Consider the following 24,947-nt stretch of genomic DNA (forward strand, 5'->3'; position numbering starts at 1 on the left):
GAATGAATGTTGGCATCATTTCATTTCGTTCAAGTAGCAATACCTAGGAGAAATATGTATTGCTAATTTCTGTTTTACAGATGGAAAGCTCAGACTCGGAGGTTTAATACTTACTCAGTGTCAGCACCAGGGTGGCAGTGGAAACAGTTTCTTGACTTTGAAGCCCACAATTTTCTTGTACTGGGCCAAGGCCCTGACTTTTGGGGAGCTAGACGGGCAGCCCGGCAGTTAGGGCCATGGATAGGATGTCAGGCGAAACAATCCTGTTTGGTTTCGTTTGTCTCATGTGGATGAGGACGTGAGGCACTGGTTTTCTGTAAGTTTTTCAACTTAGAACTCTCCAGACCTAATTGCCCAGGAAGAAAAGAACTTTTGACTTTTGTCAAGAATACCAGAAACATGCTCATCCAGGTGAAAGCCGTTTCCAGCCCCAGCCACAGGGCAGTCTTCTCGCCTAGGGACAGCTGACCTGGGCAGTCCCGCCCTGCTCTTGGAGATAAAGCATCTCATTTGTGGCTTGACGCAGGGGCTTTCTGTGGCTGGAGTAAACATTCAGACAGGCAGGGAGCAGTCATGCTAAGAATTCCCTTGGAGGGAAATGGGACAAGAGTGCCCCCCCTTGCATTCCCAAGGCCACTTCAGAGTCCAGATTCCTTTAATGACGTTCCCGGTTCTGAATCTTCTCTTTTGGGCACAGTCAGCCCAAGCCAATGCTCTCCTGGGCAAAAGTGCTGCCACCTGTTGGGCGTCAGGGCTGGTGTCTCAAAGAGGCCTCGGCTGCAGCAGGATGTCTCCCCAGCGCACAGGTCTCCAGGCTGCTCCCTGGGCCTGCACTTCTAGAGGGGGCAGATTCTGTCCCCACCCAGCCCCATCCCCCTGAGTCAGATCTCTGAAATCCAGAAGACACAAGCGATTGCAAACCATTTCGTTTACACAGGCGCCTCCGACCTTGGCTTTAATAAACCCTCAGCAACGGTTTTGTTAGAACAATAGCGATGTCTCCTGTCCACATTCAGTCCACATTCATCGCCATCTCCCTGGGACAAGGGAATTCCCAGGGGGTGATGTGCCAGGCCACTGTGGCCAGTCACTCCTGTGTACTTCTTGCCTCCCCTACCCTCTCTCACAGGACAGTTAAGCCAGGGACGTGGCCTTGGAATCACCTGGGTTTTGTAACCTGAACTTCTCACCCCGCACCAGGCCTGAAACTTTAGGGGTGGTTCCCAGAAATCTGTGTTCTCATCAGACTCCCTGGGGTGATGCTTATGCTCATGGAAGGTGGAAGAAGCCCGCCTGGCTCATGGTCCCTCCTGGGCTCCTGCTCTTCTGACTTTTGTTGCCCTTCAAGGCCCAGAAAGAGGGGCTCCTCTGGAGATAGCTCCTCTCCTGCCAGCCACCAGAATTAGCTGCTGCCACCCCAGTCTTCCCCAGACGAGGCTCCTCTGCCTCCTAATCAAGTCCCCACTCACCTGCCATTCTGACCAGGGAATGAGACCTCCGCCCCCGGTTCATCAGGAAAGTCAGAGGTCTCGTCTTCCAGCCAATTCAGGGTCTGCAGCCATGAGCTGCCCTCTCAATGGGGGGGGGAGGGGGCATACACACATTTCCCTTGACCTTGAAATAATGAAGACCCTGACTCATGGGATGAACCCAGGGGCACTTTACCACCAAGCCACATCCCCAGTCCTTCTTATTCTTTATTTTGAGTCAGGGTCTCGTTAAGTTGCTGAGGCTGACCTTGAACCTGCAATCCTCCTGCCTCAGACTCCCAAGTCACCAGGATTATAGGCATGTGCCACGGCACCTGGCCTGGCCTGTGAATTTGCTAAAGTTTCTTCACTTCTGAGAACACAGCAGGATCCCTATGCCTACCTGCAGAGATGGGCTTGGTCAAAGCTCAGGCCACCAAGTGCTCAGAGTCCTAAGACTTGGGCAAGTCACCTCTCCTGACCTCCAGCTCATGTGGGTCAAGGGAGGCCTGCCTGAGCCTGTGATCTGATGGCTAATGCTGTGCCGATACCTCCGGGGGCAGGGCACTTCAGCCCCTTGGTCACTTCAGCTGCTGTCTCTGTCTGCAAGCAAGGAAGGCAGGAGAGAAGCAGAGATGGGTTTAATAGCTCTTGAAGTTGTGTCAGCTGGGATTTTAAAGAAAGCCTTTGAAGCTTGTCTGAACTTTGCTGTGTTGTCTGTGAGGCAGCCTCAAGGGAAACGATTGGCTCAGCTGCCCTTTGAGTAGGTGGCCTCAAGGGGGGACTGAAGGAAGGGACTCTGGGGGCCAGCTGCACAGCTGCCGAGGAGGCCTGCACCCTCTGTCTCTGGCCCCTGAGCCAGCCCTGTCCCCTGCACCACATGGTGGCCACTCTGTCTTGGAAACAGTTGCCTGAGCCCTGCTGCTTCCTGGCTGCTGACTGGGCACCCTGATGTGCCGTCTCCTGCTGTCCCCAGCCCCTAGGCAGGGGGACCTGTGCAACAGGCAGAGGACCAAGGCACCCGCCCAGCTGGGCGCCCAGTCCACCCGTCCTTGATGTGCCTGACTGCGTCTTGCACAAGTCACCTGGCTCCTCCAAACGCCTGTCATCTGCAGAACAGGGTGACGCCAGCTGAGGGAAACAGGAAGTGGGCCAAGTGGGAGGATTAACCTTCAAAGCGCTTGCACTGAAGCAAGCCCGGCCTTCTTCCCTCTGGCTCAGCTACCGCTCACCTCTGCCTGGGAGGGAAGGCCTACTGTCAATCCTGATTCGCAGGTGAGAAGACGGAGACCTGGGGGAAACCTTGTCCAGGGTGGTCAGTGACCTGGGACCACGGGTCAGTCACTCTGCGTCTCTATGACCTCAGTACCTGACAGGAGCAACTCAGAGGAGGAAGAATTGACTTTGGTTCTTGGTTTCGGGGTTTCAGTCCTTGGTCAGCCTGTTCCATTGCTTCGGGCTGGAGGTGGAGCGCCAAGGCTGAGGGCAGCAGCAGAGGGAAGCTGCTCAGCGCAGGAAGCAGGAAGGTGAGGGACAGAGAGGGAGGGGAGCACAGGGAGATGTGGCCTTCCAGTCACGCCCGCCTGCCTGCAGTTACCACCGGTCCGTCCACTCAACTAAAACGGACTGATTGGGTTACAGCTCCAGAACCCAGTTGTTCTCCTCTGAGCACTCCTGCATTAGCACCGGAGTTCTGGGGACACCAAGCCTAGCAGACCACCCTCAGCACCTGGCGCGACCTGCATGGTGCCTGCCATCGACAGTCCAGGTGCGTGATCGCCGCATGATCTCCTCTCCTCGAGGGCAGGAACATCCAGTCCGCCTCTCCTGACCTCTGCACCGAGGGCGGGGCCAGGCGCTCCCGGATGGAAGTCTCCGGAGGGCTTGCTTCCCGTCAGGGTCTGCGCCAGCTCCTTGGCCAGCCCTGCCTCGTGCGTGTGATCCCCACAGGGCACAGCCATCCTACAGGCGCCATTCTGGCATCGTGCCCATTTTGCAGATGGGCAAACTGGCTCCCCCAGGAGATGCAGAACCGGCCCCAGGCCACATGCTCACAGACACCAGAAGCCGGGGTTCAGCCAGTCTCGCCCAGACCTTGCTCACAATCACCCTGTCTATAACCACAGAGAGCCCAGGACTGCACTTTGTGGGAAGTACTTGGTAGGACAAGGGAGCCCAGGCTTCCAGACCTTGCAGGCGTGGGAGAGGCGTTAGGTCGGAATCTGGCCTGGGATCCCGTGCCCTCTACTGTCTGCTATGGTCATGAGCCCCAGCCTGTGACACATACAAGTTTGTCCATTTGTAACTCATATATTCATTAAACAAGCATTTACTGAGCACCTTCTGTGTGCCTGGCACGGATCTAGGCTCTATCCAGGAGTGAACAAAACAGGCAGATAGACCCCAGCCCTGCCTGGCCTTACATCTTAGTGGAGGGCAGAGGTTAACGAATCCCGAAACAGACGGAGCAGGAAGGAGGCAGGGTGGCAAAGGAGGCTCTAGGGGACACAGTGTGGCCATGTGGGAGGTGGGGAGCCCTGGGGGCAGCGTGGGTGTGGCCAGGCAGCTCCCTGGGGAGAGACCCCAGCTCTTCCCCAGCAGTGACCCTGAAACCTGGCTCCTCCTGCTTCCTGCTTCCAGCTGGCCCTGCCACTCACCCTCCGAGGCTCTGCAGTCTTGTGTGTCCTCCCCGCTCCTTCCCCACCATGTACCCCTAAATTCAGACCTCCTTGCTCAGCTTCAGAACCACTGCAGGTGGCCTGGTCTGTCCTCTGCCTCCTCCAGCCATAGCATATGATGAGTTCCTTCCATAGGGTTCACTGCACTGACCACCCACAGTGCCCGGACCCCACCGGCACTCTAAGGCAAAGCCCCCACCTGCAAGGCACTTGCTGCCAGAGAGCCAGGTGTTCGCTCAAGCCGCAGAGGCCCGGGGTGATGTGGCCCCTAGGCCAAGGGAGAGCCCAGGAGGAGGGCATCGAAACACAGCAGAGGAGGGCATGGAAACCATTCTGGAGAAGGTGGCATCGACCTTGCCGTTGTGGGGACAACTACTGAGCCAAGTGGAATAACAGCGGAGTTCTGGGTGGAGGGAAAGGTCGGTAAAAAGCAACCAAAAGGATCGAGAGCGCTGGACACGTTTGGAAGCCAAGAGCGGTTCAGTCAAGGTGCCCAGGCGGCAGGGACCGGAGAGGAGATGAGCTGAGTCACACCCTGCCCGCCTGGGGCCTCCACGTCCCCACGCCACCGGTCCCGCCCGCTTCCCATCATGCACTCTGGGGGCGGCGCTCCACCCCGCAAAGGACCGGCTCCGGCTTGGAAGTTGGAGGCTTGGGCGAGTTGTTAGTTCTCTGTGTTTGCAAAGTGGTGACAATGGCCTTGCTCCACGGAGTTAGTGCAGCCATTATGAAGTCTGCGCGCCGCGGTCACAGGCGCCTCTCTGTCCCCTGCATCCCCTGGACGAAGCCCAGATTCCGCAGGCTGGCGTTCAGAGGGCCCGGAACTCGGTTCTGGCCGGTTCTCAGCTCTGCATCCTGAGCCACCTGCACCCTCCTAAACCTGCCCTGCTGTCCCACCATCCCAGAACGTCTGCGCCACCCCGCCACCTGGAATCACCTCTCTCCACACCCTCCCAATCCGCATCACTCAGCCTTCAAGAAAGGTCCAAGAGCAGCGGAAAAGAGCGTGATTGTCACCGCCCTTCTGAAAATGGAGATGGGAAGCCCAGCCCCACCGAGGCCACCTTCCCTCCTTGAGTGCGCACAGATGCGGCCGGGCCTTTGCGCGGTGCTGCGCTAGGAGGCGCTGTCTTCTCGCTCCCTCCGACTTCCCTAAGGTCCTGGCTGCTCTTGTCCAGATACTCCTTGGTGTGGCATGGCGTGGGCTCACGGAGATTGCCCCCGACTTGAGCACTAGATGAGTAGGCTGGAGGGCACACGGGCCACGATGGGGAGCTGGCCTTCCAGGAGGAGGGGCCAACCTGCGCAGTTTGAGTGGCATCTGAGTCACCTAGGGAGACTCAGGGACCTGGGGAGATGCAATCCAAACCCTGTGCTTTCACTTTCGTAACTGGGTGAGGCAGATGTTGCTTTTGGCAGATTCCAAGTCCTAATGTGTTGGGACCATTAGACTCTTCTCACACGTAACCTCCTTGACTCTGAGCTTGGTAAACAGCAGCCACTGATTCAGCGCCTTCCCATGCTTTGAGAACTGAGGGAGAAAAGCACCCAGTTAGCCTTGGTCCCTGCCCAGCAGGCTTGGTGTTGGAACTGGACAATGAATGGGAAGAAGTCCTCTCCTCAACCCCAAGCACCCACCTAGCTGCCATTCAGACCCAGGATGTGACTCAGCCCTCCTGAGAGCCAGGACACTCGGGTTCCTCAACCTGGCTGTATGTAGCTGGGTTTCTCCAACTAGAACAAACCTCAAGGAGGTGCATGAACTCCAGAGTAGCATTCCCTATAAATTATTCATATTTCAATTTCATATTTGTCTTAAAATTTCAATTGGTATAGTCAAAAAAATAGACAGAAATGGTTCAAAACATCCAATACAATAAAAAGCTGGTGGAGAGTGGAAGGTCATTATCCATCCCCTCAAGTGCCTTCCAGGGGTACCCTTACAACACTTTTACCTGTTTTCTTTTAAAAAAAAAATAATTTCCCTATACTTAAAAATAATCAGTTATGACACTACTTCTGGATGCATTGCTTTTGATATTGTCCACTAATGACCTACTACAGTAGTTGAGATCTTAGCATTCTTCACCAATATCCCTCCCCTTGCTCGTCCTGCCAATGCAAGTTTAACCCAATTTTATTAACTTACTGGTTGACATTTGTATTATTATGAGTATGTACTGAGTATTTTTCCTTCTTATACAACTTTATGTTTTTCCTAGAGTTAATCATTTCTTTGTTGTTATTTGCTCATTTGCATAAGGTTTTTTCTGTACCTATAATTAATCTTTTCCAAATATTCTAATAGTAAATAGCTAATAATAAATTCACAAAATGCTCAGAAATATCACAGACATTCTAGCAACTCTGTTTTCATGCCTCAGTCCTCTGAACTATTCCTTCCTTAATCTAAGTGGTTAATTTCTGATCCTGGTCTAGAATGGTCCTCCTGGGTTCTTTGCATTTGATTCCTGAGCAGGATCCTTTATTTCCTGGACCTTGCATTTTCCTCCTCTAGGTTTATTTCTTCATTTTGCTGAATAATTATCCTCTAGTACTTTCGTAGGAAGGAAACTGCTTTTGAGACATCTCACATCTAAAAATGTCTTTATTCTACATGCACACCCTATAGATAGTTTAGTTAGATACAGAACTTGAATGAATATTTTTTTCCAGAGGGTTTTGAAGGCATTACTCCACTATCCTCTGGCATCTGGCATTGCTGATAAGAACCCTGATGCCTTTCTTATTTCTGATCACTTTTATTTGAACTGTTGTTTCTCTCTGGGAACTTTTACAATCTTTGTGTTTTATTATGAAATCTTACCATTGCATTATTTGGTATGGGTCATTTTCTTTTGTTGTGTGGAGATTTCAGCGCTGTAACCCCCTGTCAACCTATATACTCATTTCCTTTCATTCTGAGAAATTCATTGTGTCATTTTTTTTTTGGTAATTTTTTTCCCTCTCATTTTTCTATTGTCACACACTTTCTCTGAAACTCCTTGGTGTCAGTAAGACTGCTCTTCTAATTCTGATTTTAATCTTTTCTCTCCTTTCCTCTATCTCTTTATGATTTTGTTATATTTTTCTCAAACTTAACTTACATCTTGTCTAAGATATTTTTATTATTTTCATATTTTTAATTTCCCAGGGTTTTTTCTCTCTTTCTCATAGTATCCTGTTCTTGTTTGCTAGTTATAATATTTACACCTATATTAATGATAGAGTCTTTTCCTTCTACATTTTGTTCTACTATTATGTCTTCTCTCTCTGTTCCAGATTTCTTATTTTTCTTTGATTTCTTTCTGCCTCCTCCTCTGTGTTAGATACTTTTTCAAAATCTGCTGCTTTTATTCATGTTTTAAAAGATGAACAGAAGCCTAGGTTAGGGGCGGGTCCCACTCATCAATGAGTGTAGTACAGCATTTCTATGGAGAGAGCCCCCACATCCGTGTGTGTCTGACTTTTCTCTTGGAAGCAAATCCTATTCTGGGTGTAGGTCCACTGCAGGTGACGGAGGGCTCTGAGGTTTTTCCCTGTTTTCACCCTCACGGCTTGCTGCCATGCCTGGAACTACCACAGGTCCAAGGACTGTGCAAACATCATGGAGGGACCGCATGGGAAGGAGGGCTGGCTGAGCGGAGGCACGGTGTGAAAAGTCTTCCTCCAGGTCTCTCCCTGCCTGGTGTCCCTTCGTGCTGACCCACTGGGGGTCTGAGGGTGAATGTCCTCACTTCCCCTCAGTGTCCCACGGAGACTCAGAAGCCTCTTCCCCCACTTAGCCATGCCCTCCCCCAAACCTGGGCTGGGAGTCTTTTGCTGCTGTTCCACCTTCCCCGGCCCCTGCCCTCATCCCCACGGTCGATGCCTTGGTCATGCCCGTGCTGCCTTGTCTAGGAATCGGAGAAGACAAACAAGTCTGGGCTACCTGCCTTGTTGGGAAGTTTCCTTATTTAAAAATTCCTTTACCACTCAATACGTACCACGCGATTTTTAGAGTGAGCCAATTGTGGAATTTCAGAACTCTAGGGAAAGCTTGAGTTTCACCGCATTAGCAGGGAATTAAGGCTCAAAGAGCCGCTGACCCTACCCGGATTCCTCTGGAGCAAGGCTTTGGAGGAGGAGGTGGCTGTGCGTCAGAATGCCCCACGGTGATTTTTGAAAACCCAGAACCTTGAGCCCCGCCTCAGACCTCTTGAATTGAAATCCTTAGAATGTTCCATGGGGTGCGAAGGGTTAACACTAATCCAAATTTGGAATCTTTGAGAGACTGAGGCAGGGGTCAGACAACACCTTCTAATTGTCAGGGTTGGTGGGAGGGCCTGGCTGTACCAGCAGCAGGCGGCTGCTCTGGTCCCGGCCACCTCCACCTACGGGAATGACTGGGTCTGTAGAGAGGGCACTCACCCCCGGTGGCTGCCACACCCTGAGGCAGGGGAGGAGGCAGAGAGAGGCCTCACCCCGGCGTGTTTAGGCCTTAGCTAGATCAGCAGCTCCCCCAGCCAGCATGGACCAGGGCCGACACCCAGTAACGTGGTAGCCAACTGTGCCTTGGGAGGAGTGGCAGGGCGGGAGGCCAGGAGTGCGTAGCTGGGTCCTCCTGGGAGCGCAGAGATGGGGCGCAAGGGCTGCTCCTTCCACTCGCTGGAGCAAGCAAGTGCCAAGTCTTCACGGAGCTGCCAGCTTTGAGTCCTCTGTGCATGGCAGCTTCCTTGGTTTGGTGAGTTGGTAACAATGACAGCTGCTGAGTGTTAGGGGAGCCAGGCCCAGGACAGGCACCTGACGTGAACTTCTTAATCCTATGCAGGCTGTAACGGGGCTCCTGCTGTCCTGCTTCCCTGATGGGAAAGGGGCGCGTGGAGTTCAATACTGGGTCCAAAATTACAAAGGGAGCAGCAGTTCAGCTGGGTCAAACCAGGTGGGTGGGCACCAAATGCCCAAGCTTGGGCCCACCAGGCCCTCCGTGTTTGTGCCAGCTCCTTCAGTGGTTTTGAGATGAAGGAGGGGCGCAGTGAGGGCCTTGGTCACTGCCCCATGGTGCTACCTTGGCAGGTGAGGCACTTTCCCCTTGGGGCTTGATGACCTCCTCATCCCTGCAGCCACACAGGTCTTCGGTGCCATTAGGAAAACAGGCAATCCAAGCTTGACCTTTGTCAGACTCCCAGCTGGAGTAATCCATATTGACCTGAACCCCTAAAAACTTGGATTTTTAGAGTCTAAAGAAAGTAAGTCCCAGAATTTGTGAATCACAACAACTTGATCTTAGAACACATATGCCCAAGCATGTGCTTCTAGGGTTGCTTCAAAGGATCTTGCGACACAGAAATTATAGCTTTGTAGCTTGCTAGAATTACAGGGCCTTCATCAGAGAGCCCATGAGCTTAGCTGAGATGGACCTACCCTTCTAGAGTGCAGACACTGCCCCCTAAGCCACCTTCATATATGGTTACATTTGTTGTTTCTCAAACCCTTTGGGGTTCCAATGAGCACACTCAGCTACAGAAGCAAAGTGGGTCATCTGTAGTCTCAGTGGCAGAGCCGGGACTCAGGACCCGAGCTCTGGGCTTCTCCAGCATCGGGGCCTTGTGAGCTGCACCGCGGGCTCGGAAGCCACGGGCCTCTGTCTCCCACCTTCCGATCAGGGCTCTGCTCCAGCTGTTTGGGTCCCTGCTCTATTCTGAAATGATTCATTCACACATTAAATGAATCCATTGTAACTTTCCTGTCTCCTTCTGACAATTTTACTTTTCAAGTTATTTTTCAATTCTGTGTCAAAAACTTTCATATCTGCCTCCTGCTTTCATTGGGGACAATGAGAAACATTTGCAAAATTTGATTCCTCACATCCCAGCTTATTATCCTAGAAAGAAGTGTGTGTTTTTCTTCATGGAAGGACAGTTCTCAAAAAAATCCCAAACCCTAAAGACCATTTTTTTTTCCTAAGCCCTTAGTTATGTCTTCACATTCATCCTCAAGTTTCTGTGCATAGAGTTTGGCAAATTAGACCAAGGTAGAGTTTTGCCTTTACTGTGCATTTTCCTCTTGATGTGTGTTTCGAGACTGATAAAGGACACTTCTTTGAAAAAAGAAGAGAGAAAGAGAAGAAAGGAGACTTAATTTTCTAATCTAAAGTGATTCCAACATGTGTTACTCAGTTTCTTGTCACTGTGCCCAAAATACCTGACAAGGACAACTTAGAGGAGAAAAAGTTTATTTTGGCTCATGGCTTCAGGGGTACGAGTCCTTGGTGGGCAGACTCCATGGTCCTGGGCCAACGTGAGGCAGAACGTCATGGCAGGAGGGCGTCTGGAGGACTACTGCTCTGTCCTGGCAGCTGGGAACCAGGGGTGGGGGACAGAAGGGAAGATGACCCCTTCCAGGGTTGCCCCAGAGACCCGCCTCCAGTCATGCCCCGCCTGCCCACGATTACCACCTAGCCGGTCCATTCCAACCCGGATGGACTGACCAGCGTCCGGCTCTCAGAACCTAAGCCTTACACCTCTGAGTACTGCTGCGTTAACACGGGAGACGGGGCGGACGGCTCCTATCCAAACCATGACACAAGAGCAAAACAGGTTTCTCCCCAAAGTTTCAGAAAACGACATTTGGGACAACAGAGGTCAGGAAACCAGTGCATACGCCTGAGACGAAGTGGCTGTGATTCTTCAGAATCAGTGTTGGAGACCTTCAGTTAATTAGCTTTTCACTCAAAGGTGAGGAAGGAGTAGAAGAGGCAGAGGCTGCTGGTTCTCCCTTAGCTGTTCCGGTGAGAGTCCTGGCAGGAGGGCTGGTGGGAAGAGGGGCCCAGGTGAGGGGCACGTGGCGGGCGCTGGGTGGAGATGCTAGGACCTCTGGGGCATTCGTTGTCCAATGCGGCATGCTTCCCCCACACCCCGCCTGCAGGGAGCCCAGGCTTCCCGGACCACGGCCGACACACATGCTGCTCATGCCTTGGCGCAGTGGCCCGTGTAAGGCGTGAGCTATTGGAGCTGAGCTTGAGTGATTTTCGTGAGTCCCCGTTCCCACGGGATGTCCCGTAGCGCGGTGGGACTGACTGGTCCACTACGATCTGCATGCAAATCCCCTTTGGCTCACAGCAAGGTGATTTGCCCCTGCTTTGTTCTGAGACCCAAAGGAGCCAAGGAACAAGGTCAAGGAAAGAGCCCAGGTGCTCGTCCATCTGGTCCCTACTTCTTGCGTGACCTCGAATGAGTTCCCTGACCTCTATGAATTTCAGATTTTTCTTCTATAGACAGGATGTTACAATACTTCATAGAGGGATATGATTTACGGTAGTATGTAATGTTAGGATACCATAAAGGAAAGTTTTAGCATTTAAAAACAAGCTTTGAGAGCAGGAGGATCTTAAATAGAGTCCTGGATGGAGCATGGATTGGTTGGTTTGCGCGTGGCAGGTGTATCTAAGGGGAGTCATTTGCTACCTCCAGGTAATAGCCAGCTCTGGGAGGGGCAGTCTCTCCTGGATCAGTAAGGCCCAACACGCCCAGGCATAACAAAATACAGAAGGTATAAAGGATGATTAACATACCGACCCCAGGGGCACCGGCTTGGGGATCAGGTGGGCTGGATTTCAGCTCCAATGCACCCATTGGCAGACAGCCGATGGCTGGGCACAACTTTCACAAATGCCCTTGACCCTGGATCCCTCAGGGCTGCAGCAGAGAGAGAAAGAGCTGCAACCCCCAGGCTGGGGGGCTGCAGAGGAAGCTGGGTAGTCCTGAGATGAGGCTCTCCAGAACCCCTAGAAAGCGCTCACAAGGAAGCACCAGCCTCAAAGTTCATCACCCCAGGGACCCAGCGAGCTCCTCGCCACTCCCACACCCCAGCTGGGACCCTGGAGGACTCAGACGTGGCGGGCTGGGCGTGGGGGAGAGAAGCCAAGCGCGGCACCTCCTGCCCAGCTCTTCACGCTGCAGGGTCTCTGCCCCTGGCGGGTGGAGGGAGAGGGAGGGCGGTGGAACGTGGCTCATCCCGTCCCTTCAATCAGGTCACTTTCGATTCATACTTTGGACTGGCCATTCTGGCCATTTCTTAGTTGACACTGTGACCCTAGGATAGGAGCCTGTTCAGTCATGAGACCTGAACCCCTGGAAGGGGCAGGGGAACATGACTCCCACGGAGTAGGAGACAGAGATGAAGTTGTTTCTATGACATCGTGAGCCAGGCTGACCAACACCAGGTCGTGAACTATGAAGCACTAGCGTGGAACTCGGACGCGGTCAGCAGGATCAACACCAGCCTTTATTCTAATGAGATCTAAATGTTAAAGAAATTAGGAAACGCACCCATTTGATTCCCAAAGGAGCTTCGTAAGGTGGGGCTCACCTCTGCCTTTTTACCCTGGCAGCGCTGAGCGGGGCTGCCTCCGGAGCCCTTGTCCTCGGGTCGCAGGGGTGGCCAAGGCCAGCATCAGTTCCCCTGCTCAGTCTGTCTGGGGCGCTGGGCACTCTGTGGCCTCCTGTAATAAGAACCTGACTCCGGGTAAGATCAGTGATGCCAACTCTACTTAAAAACTTCCTGCTGTCTCAGCACAGCCTAGGAGGATACCATTTTTGGAAAGGTCTGAAGGCATGGAAAGCTTGGGAGAAATACGACCTGGAAGTCTATCATGAAAGTGGAAACCTTGCAGAGTGAGGGGGTAGATCGATTGCAAGGCCCACTCGTCCTGCCGATGGGCAGTTAAAAACCACGGCCGACAGGACTTTGCACATCTTTCCTCCTGAGCCAAAGAGCAGGTGCGAGGACCCTGACCCAGGTCCCAGAGCTGAACCTCCTCCCATCTCATGAGGCTCTGCCATGGGGATCCCCTGAGATTGACGGTCAGTGTCTCCCTGGGTCCTGTGCTAGGCCAATGTTACCCAGCTTTTAAATATATGCCTTATTTTTGGAAGACTTCCAGAAAAGATAGCCAGAGGCCAGTTCTACAAATGGCAGGGGGAATTTGGGACAGTGACCAGCTCGTAAACAATCCCCTTCCAACATGTGTCCGTTTCTCCAGCTGACATTTATTGAATAGCTACTATGTGCCACCCGGGAGTGTTTCATTTATGTTGGGACCAAACGTCCAGGAGCACTGAGGATTCTTTGGCCTAAGGCAGATGGAAGGTCAGACCCATTTGCCCAGCCCCACCCTGGGTCTGGTGGCCTTGGGGCCCTCTGTGGTCACCAAGGCACATCTCAGGTGCTATGGATCAGAATTCAAGTTCTGGGATCCAGGGATTGGTGTGTGGTCTTGGCTCAAGTCTGGACTGTGCCTTTGAACCTCTTGGTTCTGCACCTAATGTTTCTGAAGAGTGGCTATAACAGGGGCCCTTGTCGGAGGTCACTGAGAGGACGAGAGGACGTGATGTAGGTTCGCTCCATGACCCAAGCCGCTGTGTCCTGTTGATTGATGGTGGTGCGCACAGTCCCACGCCAAGCCCTCTGGACACCCGCTAACTCATGCAGTCCCCCAGGTGGCTGACGCACTCCCCGACTCAGGTCCTCGGCAGAGAGGAGGGCGGCGGGCGGCATCGCTCTCAACCACAGCACCCCTCCCCGAGGTCAGCCGGCAGTCTGGGAAGTCTCTGAGCTCTTGCTGCAAAAGTCCAAGTTCGCACACGCTGCTGCAGCCACGCTCTGTCCATCCTGGGAAAATTGCTGGCCCTGCTCTACCCAGACACTCCCCGATCCACTACCCAATGGAGGGACGGGTACAGAGCGGCCACCATCACTGTCCCTGGCCTGGGACAAGTCAGGGGTCACCCAGTCTGGGGGTCACAGTGTCTGCCTTCTCTGTAGAGAGAGAAGCCAGACCATGGCCCTAAAGTGACCCCCTAAGGAAGGATCCCACATTTCCTTGCAGTTAAGACACCTGGATCAAAGGCCACCAAGCTGGTAACAGCCTCTCAGGAATACTAGTCATGAAGTCCAGACTTCAAGTATCAGGGACTTCTAATCCCCAAGGTCATGCTGATCAGATCTGAAAGTGGGGCCTTTGGGAGGTAATGAGGGTCAGATGAGATCATGAGCTTGGGGCCCCATGATGACATTAGTCACTATAAGAAGAGGAGGAGAGATCGAACTGTCATGTTTGCTCTGCCTCACCATGTGACGCCTTCTACCACACTATGATGCAGCAAGAAGGCCGTCAACAGATGCCAGCACCAAGGTCTTGGACTTCCCAATCACCAGAACCATGAACCAAACACATTTCCATTCCTTATAAATTACCAGGTCTCAGGTATTTTGTTATAGCATCAGAAAAGGGACAAAGATATCATGAATGTTAAATGTAGTTACTGATTGGAAGATTGCAGAAACACTGAATTATAAATGAAAGAAAATAGAGATTATCCATCTTGGTTAAGTGTAGATTCTTCATAGTCTCCAGTTCACTCACAAACCAAGTCCAAGAGCCATGAAATGGCAGCAAAGTCACCATGACTTAGCCTTCACCAGAGGCTCCAGCCTCAGTCCCCATATCTCCAGCATCCCCTGACCCTACCTGCCTGGTGGATCATGCCTCTGTGTGTGCACATGCCGTTCCTGCTCCAGGCTGTTCTTCTGTCTCCTCTCCGCCCCTCACCCAGTGGCCCTCCAAGGACACCATCCCTGGGACATGGCCCTTTGTTCTGCTGACATGGGGAAAATGGGGCTTGATTCCCTCCTGGGCGGCACTGACCCGAGGCCCCAGCATGGGTGTTTCCCTTGTCCATCCCCAGAGTGTAGCAGAAGCTCCATCCCCTCCTGATTGCTGGGAGATTGACTGACAGCACACCCACAGGCCTGGCACCAGGCCAGGGCTCAATCAAGTGGCCTTTCCTGCCTTTTCTGCCCAGCTTCTGCTTTGCCCTTACTGAGAAAGCAGCCAGACTCTGCAAGAAAAGAGGAAATAGCAGCACCCACGAAGGGGACGTGCCCCACACTTAAACAGCCATCCTGCCCTGTCCTCACGGGCTGGCTCCTGGGTTCCCACGGAAACCCAGATCCGCCAAAGCTCCAGCCCCTGCGTAAACGTGTCCTGTTTGCCCATGGCCTCTGCACCCCCTCCCGTGGGCTCAGGTCCTCCTGATTACTTACAGTACCCAATTCCACACGGATGCTGTGTACCTGCTGGGACGCCGTCTGGTTTAGGGAATCATGACAATTTTTTTTAATGTGTTCCATCCACTGACATGGAGGGTGACTTTATGTCATTTTTCTTTCTCCCGTGGTTTTAATTTTTTTAATTAAGATATAATGTACATATCATAAAATTCATCCTTTTCATCTTCTAAGGTCTTCAATCTCTTTCTTCTTCAATTTCTTTCCTTAGTGTTCTGTAGTTTTCATTGTAGAGGTCTTTCACTTCTTTTGTTAGATTGATTCCCAAGTAATTCATTTTTTTTTTTTTTGAGGTTACTGCAAACGGGGTAGTTTTGTTAATTTCTCTTTCAATAGGTTCATTACTGATGTGTAGGAATGCATTTGACTTATGGGTATTGATTTTATATCCTGCTACTTTGCTGAATTCATTTATGAGTTCTAGAAGTTTTCTGGTGGAATTTTTTGGATCTTCTAAATAGAGAATCATGTCATTGGCAAATAGAGACAGTTTGAGTTCTTCTTTTCCTATTTGCATCCCTTTAATTTATTTCTTCTGTCTGATTATTCTGGCTAGAGTTTCAAGAACAATGCTGAATAAATGTGGTGAAAGAGGGCATCCCTGCCTTATTCCAGTTTTAGAGGGAATACTTTCCATTTTTCTCCATTTAGAATGATGTTGACCTTAGGGTCAGCATATGTGGCTTTTGCGATGTTGAGGTATATTCCTACTGTCCCTAGGTTTTCTAGCGTTTGAACATGAATAGGTGCTGTATTTTGTCAAATGTGTTTTCTACATCTCTTGAGATGATCATATGATTCTTTTGTTTTTAATTCTATTGATATAATGAATTATGTTGATTGATTTCCATATTTTGAACCAACCTTGCATCCCTGGGATGAAACTCACTTGATCATGGCGCACTATCTTTTTAGTACATTTTTGTATGTGATTTGCCAAAGTTTTATTGAGAATTTTTGCATACAAAGGGATATTCTTTACTTGATGTGTCTTTGTTTGGTTTTGGTATCAGGGTGATATTAACCTCATAGAATGAGTTTGGAAGGGTTCCCTCCTTTTCTATTTCATGGAATAATTTGAGAAGTATTGGTGTTAATTCTTCTTTGAAGGTCTTGTAGAACTCATCTGAGAATCTGTCTGGTCCTGAGCTTTTCTTAATTGGTAGGCTTTTGATGGTGTTTCTATTTCATTACTTGAAATTTTTCTGTTTAAATCATGTGTGACCTCCTGATTCAGGTTGGGTAGGTCATATGTCTCTAGAAATTTGTCAATGTCTTCAATATTTTCTATTTTATTGGAGTATAAATTTTCAAAATAGTTTCTAATTAGCGTCTGCATTTCCTCCCATGCTCCTGGGTAAGTAGAATTAATATTATCAAAATGGCCATACTACCAAAAGTGTTATACAAATTTATTACAATTCCTATTAAAATCCCAATGACATTTTTCAGAGAACTAGAAAAAGCAATCATGAAATTCATTTGGGAAAATAAGAGACACAGAATAGCCAAAGCAATCCTTAGCAAGAAAAATAAAGCAGGAGGAATCACAATACCAGACTTCAAACTATACTATAGAGCTATGGTAATAAAAGCAGCATGGTATTGGCATCAAACCAGACACATAGACTAATGGTACAGAATAGAAGACACAGAGATAAACCCACGTAAATGCAGCTATCTCATACTAGACAAAGGTGCCAAAAGCATTCACTGGAGAAAAGATAGCCTATTCAACAAATGGTGCTGGGAAAACTGGAAAAATCACATGTAACAAAATGAAATATAAACCTTCCTCTCTCACCCTACATGAACCTCAACTCAAAGTGGATCAAAGGGTTAGGCACTAGAACAGAGGCCCTGTGACTACTAGAAGAAAAAGTAGGCCCAAATCTTCACCATGTTGGCCTAGGACCTGACTTCCTTAACAAGGCCCCTAAAGCCCAAGGAGTTAAATTGAGAATCAATAAATGGGATGACTTCAAACTAAAGAGCTTCTTTTCAGCAAAGGAAATAGTCACTAATGTGAAGAGAGAGGCTACAGATTGGGAGAAAATCTTTACCACATGCACCTCAGATAAAGCATTAATCTCTAGGATATATAAAGAACTTGAAAAACTTAACACCAAAAAAACAAGTAACCCAATGAATAAATGGGCTAAGGAATGGAACAGACACTTCACAGAAGAAGAAATACAATCAATCAACAAATACATGAAAAAATGTTCAACGTCTCTAGCAATTAGAGAAATGAAAATTAAAACAACTCTTATGATTTCATCTCTCTCCGATCAGAATGGCAATTATCAAGAATATAAGCAACAATAAATGTTGGCGAGGATGTGGGGGAAAAGGCACACTCATACATTGCTGGTGGGAATGCAAATTGGTGCAACCACTCTGGAAAGCAGTATGGAGATTTCTCAGAAAATGTGGAATGGACCCACCATTTGACCCAGCTCTCCCACGCCTAGGTTTATACTCAAAGGACTTAAAATCAGCATAATATAGTGACACAGCCACATCAATGCTTATAGCAGCTCAATTCACAATAGCTAGATTGTGGAACCAATCTAGGTGTCCTTCAACAGATGAATGGATAAAAAAAGTGTGATTATACACACACACACACACACACACACACACACACACATATACACAATGGAATATTACTCAGCCTTAAAGAAGAATGAAATTATGGTATTTGCTCGTAAATGGATGGAGTTGGAAAATATCATGTTAAGTGAAATAAGCCAGTCCCAAAAAACCAAAGGCCAAATGTTTTGTCTGATATATGGATGCTAATTCACAGTAAGGTCCTGGTCAGGGGGCTAGGGAAGAATAGAGTTACTTTATATTAGGTAGAGGGGAGTGAAGGGAGGGGAAGGGGTGTTGGGGTAGGAAGAATACAGACATTATTACCTCATGTACACATATGACTGCATGATCAATGTGATCCTACAATATGTACAATCAGAAAAATGAGAAATTATACTTCATTTATGTATAATTTATCAAAATACATAAATGCATTCTTCTGTCATTTATAACTAATTAGAACAAATAAAAATAAAATATTTTTTAAAAAGCCATCTAATTAAGTCTGCAAGGTTATTCAGTAGTAATGAGGTTTCACATGAAATACAATGGGATGACATCTCACCGCATGATTTTCTGAGGAAGATATTTAAAGTAGTTTCTAACTGTTAATATGTACAAAGTGAATCCAATACCATCACTCATTATACTATTGCCCCATTAGAAGAAAGTGTCAAGTACTGTAATGCTTTGCATGTCTGTTTTATTTAAAAACCTTACTATACATTATTTTTCCAATTTTGCATATGAGAAAAGTTAAAATAAACTGCAGAGAAAGTTTTTAAAAATTCATCCTTTTACAATCTGTGACTCAGTGGGTTTTAGTACCGACACAAAGATGCGTCGCCGGCAGTCTTACCTAATTCTAGAATATTTTCATCAGCCCCAGATGAAACCCCATGCCCATTAGTACTCCTCTCCACTACCCTCTCTCTCTCTCCCTCTGGCCCTTGGTGGTCCCTCAGCTGCTTTCTGTCTCCTCATGGGGTCTCCTAGGTAGAGTCTCTCCAGATGGACAAGCCAGTCTTGCCTTGTGGGTCCCTCACCATGCAGGCCAGTGGAACCAATGGAGCTAGACAAATAGAAGGGGTCACTAGGTTCAGGAAGGGGGACCGTGCCTGGGAGGCCAGTGCCCCTGGCAGGCCCCCTCCCAGCTCACTCTGGGCTTCAGGGGTCCCTGCTCCATCCTCGTGGGCTCCACGCCTCGCACAGGGTCTCTGCCATCCAGGACGCTGCAGGGAGGGCGTCTCCGGAGAGCAGGAGGGAGGGCTCCTGTCCCCCGGAGCGGGGGGCGGCCACTGCTGGCGCCTGGGCCCTGAGCGGTGGAGGCTCCTCCAGGCTGAGGTCCCCGGCTCGCTGTGCCTGCCTTCCCCGGGGTCTCCGGCCACTCAGGATAAAACACGCCGGGAACTTGGTGTGGTGCCTTGTTCCTCCTCCCGCCCTCCGCTGCCCTCTTTCAGCGGCACAGTTAGAGCTCCTTGCAGAGCTGGACGAGGAGACCAGCCGATCGGGAAGAGGCTGCCCCCGGGCAGGGCGGCCTGGCTGGCGCTGCTGAAGCCGCCAGGTTTCCCTGGAGAGGTGCCGTTGCAGGGGCTTGGTCGCCTCTCACAGCCAGAGCGGGGGTCCCCCCCACCCGAGGGCGGCCTGAGCACGGTGCCCCCCTCACTTCCAGGGCAGGGAGTGCCCAGCCACCCTCCTGTGTGCCCACCCAAGAAAGACGGTGGGGTACGGGGCTGTGGAGGGGCCTGGGGAGGCGCCAGCACTGGCTCCGCGCACCTGTGGGCGGGGCTCCCACGAGCCCTCCCCGATGCTCACCCACGCACCCGCGAGGTGGCCCTGCGGCAGGAGAGGGCGGCCCAGGAGGCGCTCAGGCCCACCCTGGACCTGTGGGAGGGAGCCGGCCAGCCCTGCCCGAGAGCCTGGCCGCCCGAGGCCCTCGGAGCTGCTGTCGGGCCACAATTCAGACAGCTCAGGACAGACGCACACCAGAATTCCCTGTGTGACTCACCTGGGTCAGCCTCCCTCAGCCTCTGTTCATGGGCCATGCTGGGTAGGGAGGCCCTCAGCAGAGTCAAAGCTGCGTGGCCCAGTGGCCCAGTGCCCAGCGATGACCAAAGGTCGCACTTCAGCAGCATCTTCTCCCCACAGGAGAGCACCTGGCCGTACCTGTTTGGGGCGATTGTGGTCCCCGCTTTCATCCAGCTGGTGAGCCTGCCCTTTCTCCCCGAGAGCCCTCGCTACCTGCTCTTTGAGAAGCATGACGAGGCTGGAGCCGTGAAAGGTAGGGACACATCCCCTCGTAACGCGGCTCGCTTGCACATGGAGCAGGCCTGCACTGGGACCTGGGCCCGTGGGGCAGGAAGGGGCGCCGTGCTGGGCGTAACGGGACATCTTCCTGCTTCGGGGAGCAGAGGGGCACAGGGGGTCGGTAGCCTGGGGAGTCTGGAAAAGCCAGTCCAGACAGGAAGAGGCCAGGTCCCCTCACTTGGCAGCAGGCTCCTGCTGGCATCCACCCCCGGAGGTGAAGCAAGCTGGGATCTGCTCGTGGCTTGGGTGTGTGGCAGCGCCCCGTCTTCTCTTCACTGTCTCAACATGTGCATGCGAGGGAAGGAGAAGGGGCAAGCTTGGAATAAGTACCCGTGTGCACCAGGCACGGGCCTGACTGCTCCTGTCCAGTGACCCCCGCGACGTACTCAGCAGCCCTGTGAGGGAGGAAGAAGCACGCCCACTTCACAGGAGAGGAAACTGAGGCTCGCAGTGAGACCTGGGAGTGGCCTCAGGTCACTTCCTTCAACCCCTACGTTCCAGACCAGGTTCAAGCATGCCTTTCAGAATCAGCCGTGCTGCCGAGGCCGGGAGATCGCTCTGCCTGGAGACTGACGGTGCAGAGGGAGCGGTCTAGTCTTGTTCCTTTGGTTTATAAAACAAGAGCCGAGAGCCAGCTGACGGTGCTGGGGTGAAGCGTGAGTGCCCGGAGCCCCCAGGTGCCATGCCCCAGCTAGGGTGGCGTCTGACCTCAAGCTAGTCATCTAACCCGAGCCTGCAGACCCTGGTCTCTGACAGGAAGGGACGCAAGCCCCTCCTGGGGCTGTTGTGAGGACTGGTTAGATGGTGCACAGAGCTTCCGAGTGTTTACTGCTCTCTGACTCCTGAGGACTCTGCCTGGTGTTTTGCCCATATCCTCGCTTCCAATCTGAATTTCACTACTACTTATGCCCTAGGAAAATTTTGAGAATCATACATATAATTGTGCCACATCTTTTAAAACTTGAATCGCCTAACTCACAGAGACCCTAAGCAACTTAGTGAGCCCCCGCCTCAAAATAAAAATAAAAAGGACTGGGATGTACCTCCGTGGTAAAGCACCCCTGGGTTCCATCCCTGGTACCCACCCCCAAATTTAGACTACCTAAATGTGTTTGAATTAACCAACGGTAAAATGAAACATTAATGATGGCCCGTAGTCATACTTCTCTAGCAGCTTATGGATCCAATCTGCAGATCTAGTTTCTTACTTATAACATTTCCTTAAAGTCGAGTCAGGGGACAGAGTCATTTCTTCTTCATTTTGCAGCTGAAGAAATGGGCTCAAAAAAGGGGGCCATGAAGACTCTGGTTTCTCCCTTATCGAGGCCCACAGAGGCTTCGAGAATTCAATGGAAACTAACGCCCAGTGCCCGTGTGCACAGGCTCTCCCCGGCAGCGTGGAGGTGGGCGTGCGCCTTGAGCCCCTTCCTCCAAAAACCACAGGGAGCCTGGCTAACACCCAGCCCTGATTCACAATCAGCAAGTCAGAATAAGGGCAGGAGCCGGGGGACTTCCCTTCCTGCCCTGGCATGCACAGAAGGCCACTGGGCAAGGAGGCTGGTGGGGGCTCTGGGCGACTTCCCTGCAGCCGGTGGGGAGGAAGACCACACCAAAGCGGGGCTTCCGATGTCTGGAGGCTCTGGAGCGAAAAGGAGGAGCTGAAACAGAGCCCAGGAGATCCGGTTCCAGAAAGCAGCAGGCTTTTCTGCTGAAGCTATCCCTTCAGCAGAAAGGCAGCCCCCTGGCCTGGGGGACCTCCCCCCACCTGGCTCCCGGGGACCAACCCTCGGGAAATGCTTCCGTCTAGCACAGAGGGACAGGCAGTGTGGAAATGCCGGAGACAGGGAGGGCGTTTCTTTCACAGTGCGTAGAAAGTGAGGGGGTCAAACTGTAAGCAGGGGGGGCCTCATAGATGTGGGCCTCAGGTTGAAACGGAATCTCGAAGTTTACAATTCCACTAACGATAGTACCAGTTCCACTTTAGCAAACAACAGATATTTGCCATGCTGGGCATTCTGCCAAGCAATGGGCAAAGACAGGGACACGCGGTGGCACACCTGCCCGGAGGCAGGAGGGCTGTGTGCCGGGATGGGCAGACGCACAGGTGCGTGGCCCTCAGGTGCTGAGAGCTACTTGACTCTAGCACCTTCCCCGCATTCGCTCATTAAACCCTCACCACCACGGAGAAAGCAGGCCACGTTTTTATTCCCGGTCTGTGTTGCGTGCCTTAGCGAAATGTCACACCATACCCCATAAAGATGCACAACTACTACAGGTCAGTGGAAAGTGAAAAAATTAAAGAAAGGAGGTGCAGAGGAGTGGGCTGTTGATGGAGGCGTGACGTTGCATGTCTGGGGTTTCTGAGGACCCAGGAATGGGGAGGGCTCTTGGGGACAAAGCAGGAGGGAGCACCCAGCGGAGCCCAGCCCCCTGCGCCTACCAGCCCTCTCCAGCCTGGGTGCTACTCTGCAGAAAGGGAGACACCATGACTGCGACCTTAAACCAGGTAGGGAAACTGGAATGGAGGGGTCAGGGCGCCCCCAAGCACAGGGAGAGGGTGGCATGCGCTGGCCTTTGGGTTTCCGCCTCGCCTGGCATTTGAAGAGAGGGAGTCTGTGGCTAAAACGAGTATGAGTTTTGCTCTGGGGTCAGAGAATTTTTTTAATGTTGGGTGGAGAAATCACCCAAGGCCCTGACAAATCAATTGTTGTCCCTCACACTAGGCTGTACGTGGGTTCATCCACGAGGACGCTTTTCTCCTCTAGTCTTTGTGTCCTGAGCATGCTTCCTTGTCTCTATCTTCATAGTCACATATGGCCAGCAGGACAATGGTCCCAAGTATGCCCCATCCTGATCTCCACACCTGTGACCACATCACCTCGCATGACAGAGGGACTTTGCAGATGAGGATTCTAAGATGGGAAAATCATCTTGGATTATCTGGATGAGCCCAGTGAAATCACAAGGGCTTATTGAAGTGAAAGCAAGAGGCAGAGAGTTAGGGAAAGCGACCTGATGTTGGGTGGAAGGAGAGAGGGGAGAAGATGTGGTGCTTTGGGCTTTTAAGATGGAGGGACCACCAGTCAAGGAAAGCAGGCAGCCTCCTGGAGCTGGGAAGTCAAGGACATGGATCCTCCTTCCAGCCTCCAGAGGAATTTGGTCCTATTGTTCCCCTGCTTTCAGCCCAGTGAGCCCCACTTCAGACTTGTTCCTTTCAGAACTGTGAGGTAGTAAATGTGTGCTGTTTAAGTCACTAAGTTTGTGGTTACTTGTTATAGCAGCAATAGGAAGCTCATACATCACGTTAAGTGAGGAAAGTCAGTTAGGGCTGGACTGTGGCTTTATCTCAGTTTGAAATAAGTTAGAAAATTCCTTACCTAAATTCTCAAAATTATTGCAAAAAACATTTAATTTTTTATAGCAAACAATTGAGCCTAAAGATTTTCAAACATTTTCCTACAGTATAGCATTTTCCCACTACAGTTCATCGAGTGTCTTCTACACATGAGACGTTTTACCTTTATAATCAACAATGTTCCCAAGTCTACAGAACTCTGAAGACCAGAAAATGGGCCCTCAGAGGGAGCAGTGTGACTGAGTTCCTGCCTAGTTGGCAGCAGAAAAGATCCTTACTCAATGTGTCCCACTCTAGAGCCGAGCTCAGAGGAGCAGAGCGAGCTGCCTCAGGTACGTGTGCGAGTGTGCTTAGAAAAGACAGAGCGCACACACAAAGGCAATATATTAGCCAAAGATGGTTGATCCACTGGCGAGTGGGTTTAAGGCTAATACTTTCTGCTGGAATGTTATGGTTCCTGTATTTGAAAAGTGCATCTACTGCATCAAAGAGCAGTTAATAATCATCTATCTTCTTAACCCTAAATATTCTACCCCATGCCCACTTACTCCACTAATTTACAATCATAGGTACCTGCAGCAGGACAAAGCATGCTAGGCACTCCATGTTCAGTGGGAGAAGATAAACATAGATAAGTCACCATCACCAAAGTAGAGACGCAGGTGCGAGGAGGGCAGGGGTAAGGGAGGCAGCAGCTGTAGGTTCTTGTTAAGGGACAACCTCAGAGGCACACTGCCCTGTCCCCTCCCCAGTCTCCTGCCTGTCGAATGCACCCACTAAACCAAGACAAGCCTCCAGGACAGAGGCCATGGTGACCCACTCCTCCCGGGCCCTGCTGTCTGGCCGGGCCTTACCTGAATGCCCTGGGCTTACCTGTGCTCACCTGGGGATGACCAAAGAGAGAAGAGGGATGCTTTAATGTATGTCCTGTGCTCAACCCAGTCACTCCAAAGATGGTGCTATTTCCTAAACTCGGAGAGGCAGCAGCAGAAAGAGGCAGGGTTGGGTTGCCTCCAAGCCCTCTCGCTGTGTCTGTCTGCTGGCAAAGTCGCCGACTCCTCCAAGGAGACCAAGGGCCTCTCCTGCAGCCCCTCTGCTTTTGTCTTTAAGGTGTGAGCCCAGATGGGTTAGCTGGAAAGGCCTCTCGTTCGCCCTTGGACTGACTGGCCACGTGCATCCCTGGCTGAGAGCCAGCCAGGTGCAGGGGACTGAGCACAGGAACTCTGCCCAGAGACAGGCTTCTTCCTGCAGCACTGCAAGGGCCCAAAGGGGCAGGAAACAGGAGCCACCCTATGAACGCCCACCTCCCACACCAAGGCAGGCCTGCGGGGTGTTCCAGTGTGTCTTCATCCCAAACAGCAAGAGACTGAGGGCCACAGCTAGACTCACTCCGGACTTGGAGAAAGGCTGAGGGTCAGCAGGGGATGCGGC

General features: G+C 51.2%; 1 protein-coding gene across 2 annotated transcripts in view; it reads left to right on the forward strand.

Annotated features, from left to right (window-relative positions):
• Slc2a9 (solute carrier family 2 member 9) overlaps positions 1–24,947 on the forward strand; it is a 163,199-nt gene that overhangs the window by 66,372 nt on the left and 71,880 nt on the right. For both annotated transcript variants that reach the window (XM_047567065.1, XM_047567064.1), the window contains one exon: positions 20,003–20,135. In XM_047567065.1, the coding sequence (XP_047423021.1) occupies positions 20,003–20,135 (133 nt within the window). The remainder of the gene's footprint in view (positions 1–20,002; positions 20,136–24,947) is intronic.

This window comes from Sciurus carolinensis, chromosome 10 (genome assembly GCF_902686445.1).
Source record: "Sciurus carolinensis chromosome 10, mSciCar1.2, whole genome shotgun sequence".
In the NCBI taxonomy this organism is placed as follows: Eukaryota; Metazoa; Chordata; class Mammalia; order Rodentia; family Sciuridae; genus Sciurus; species Sciurus carolinensis.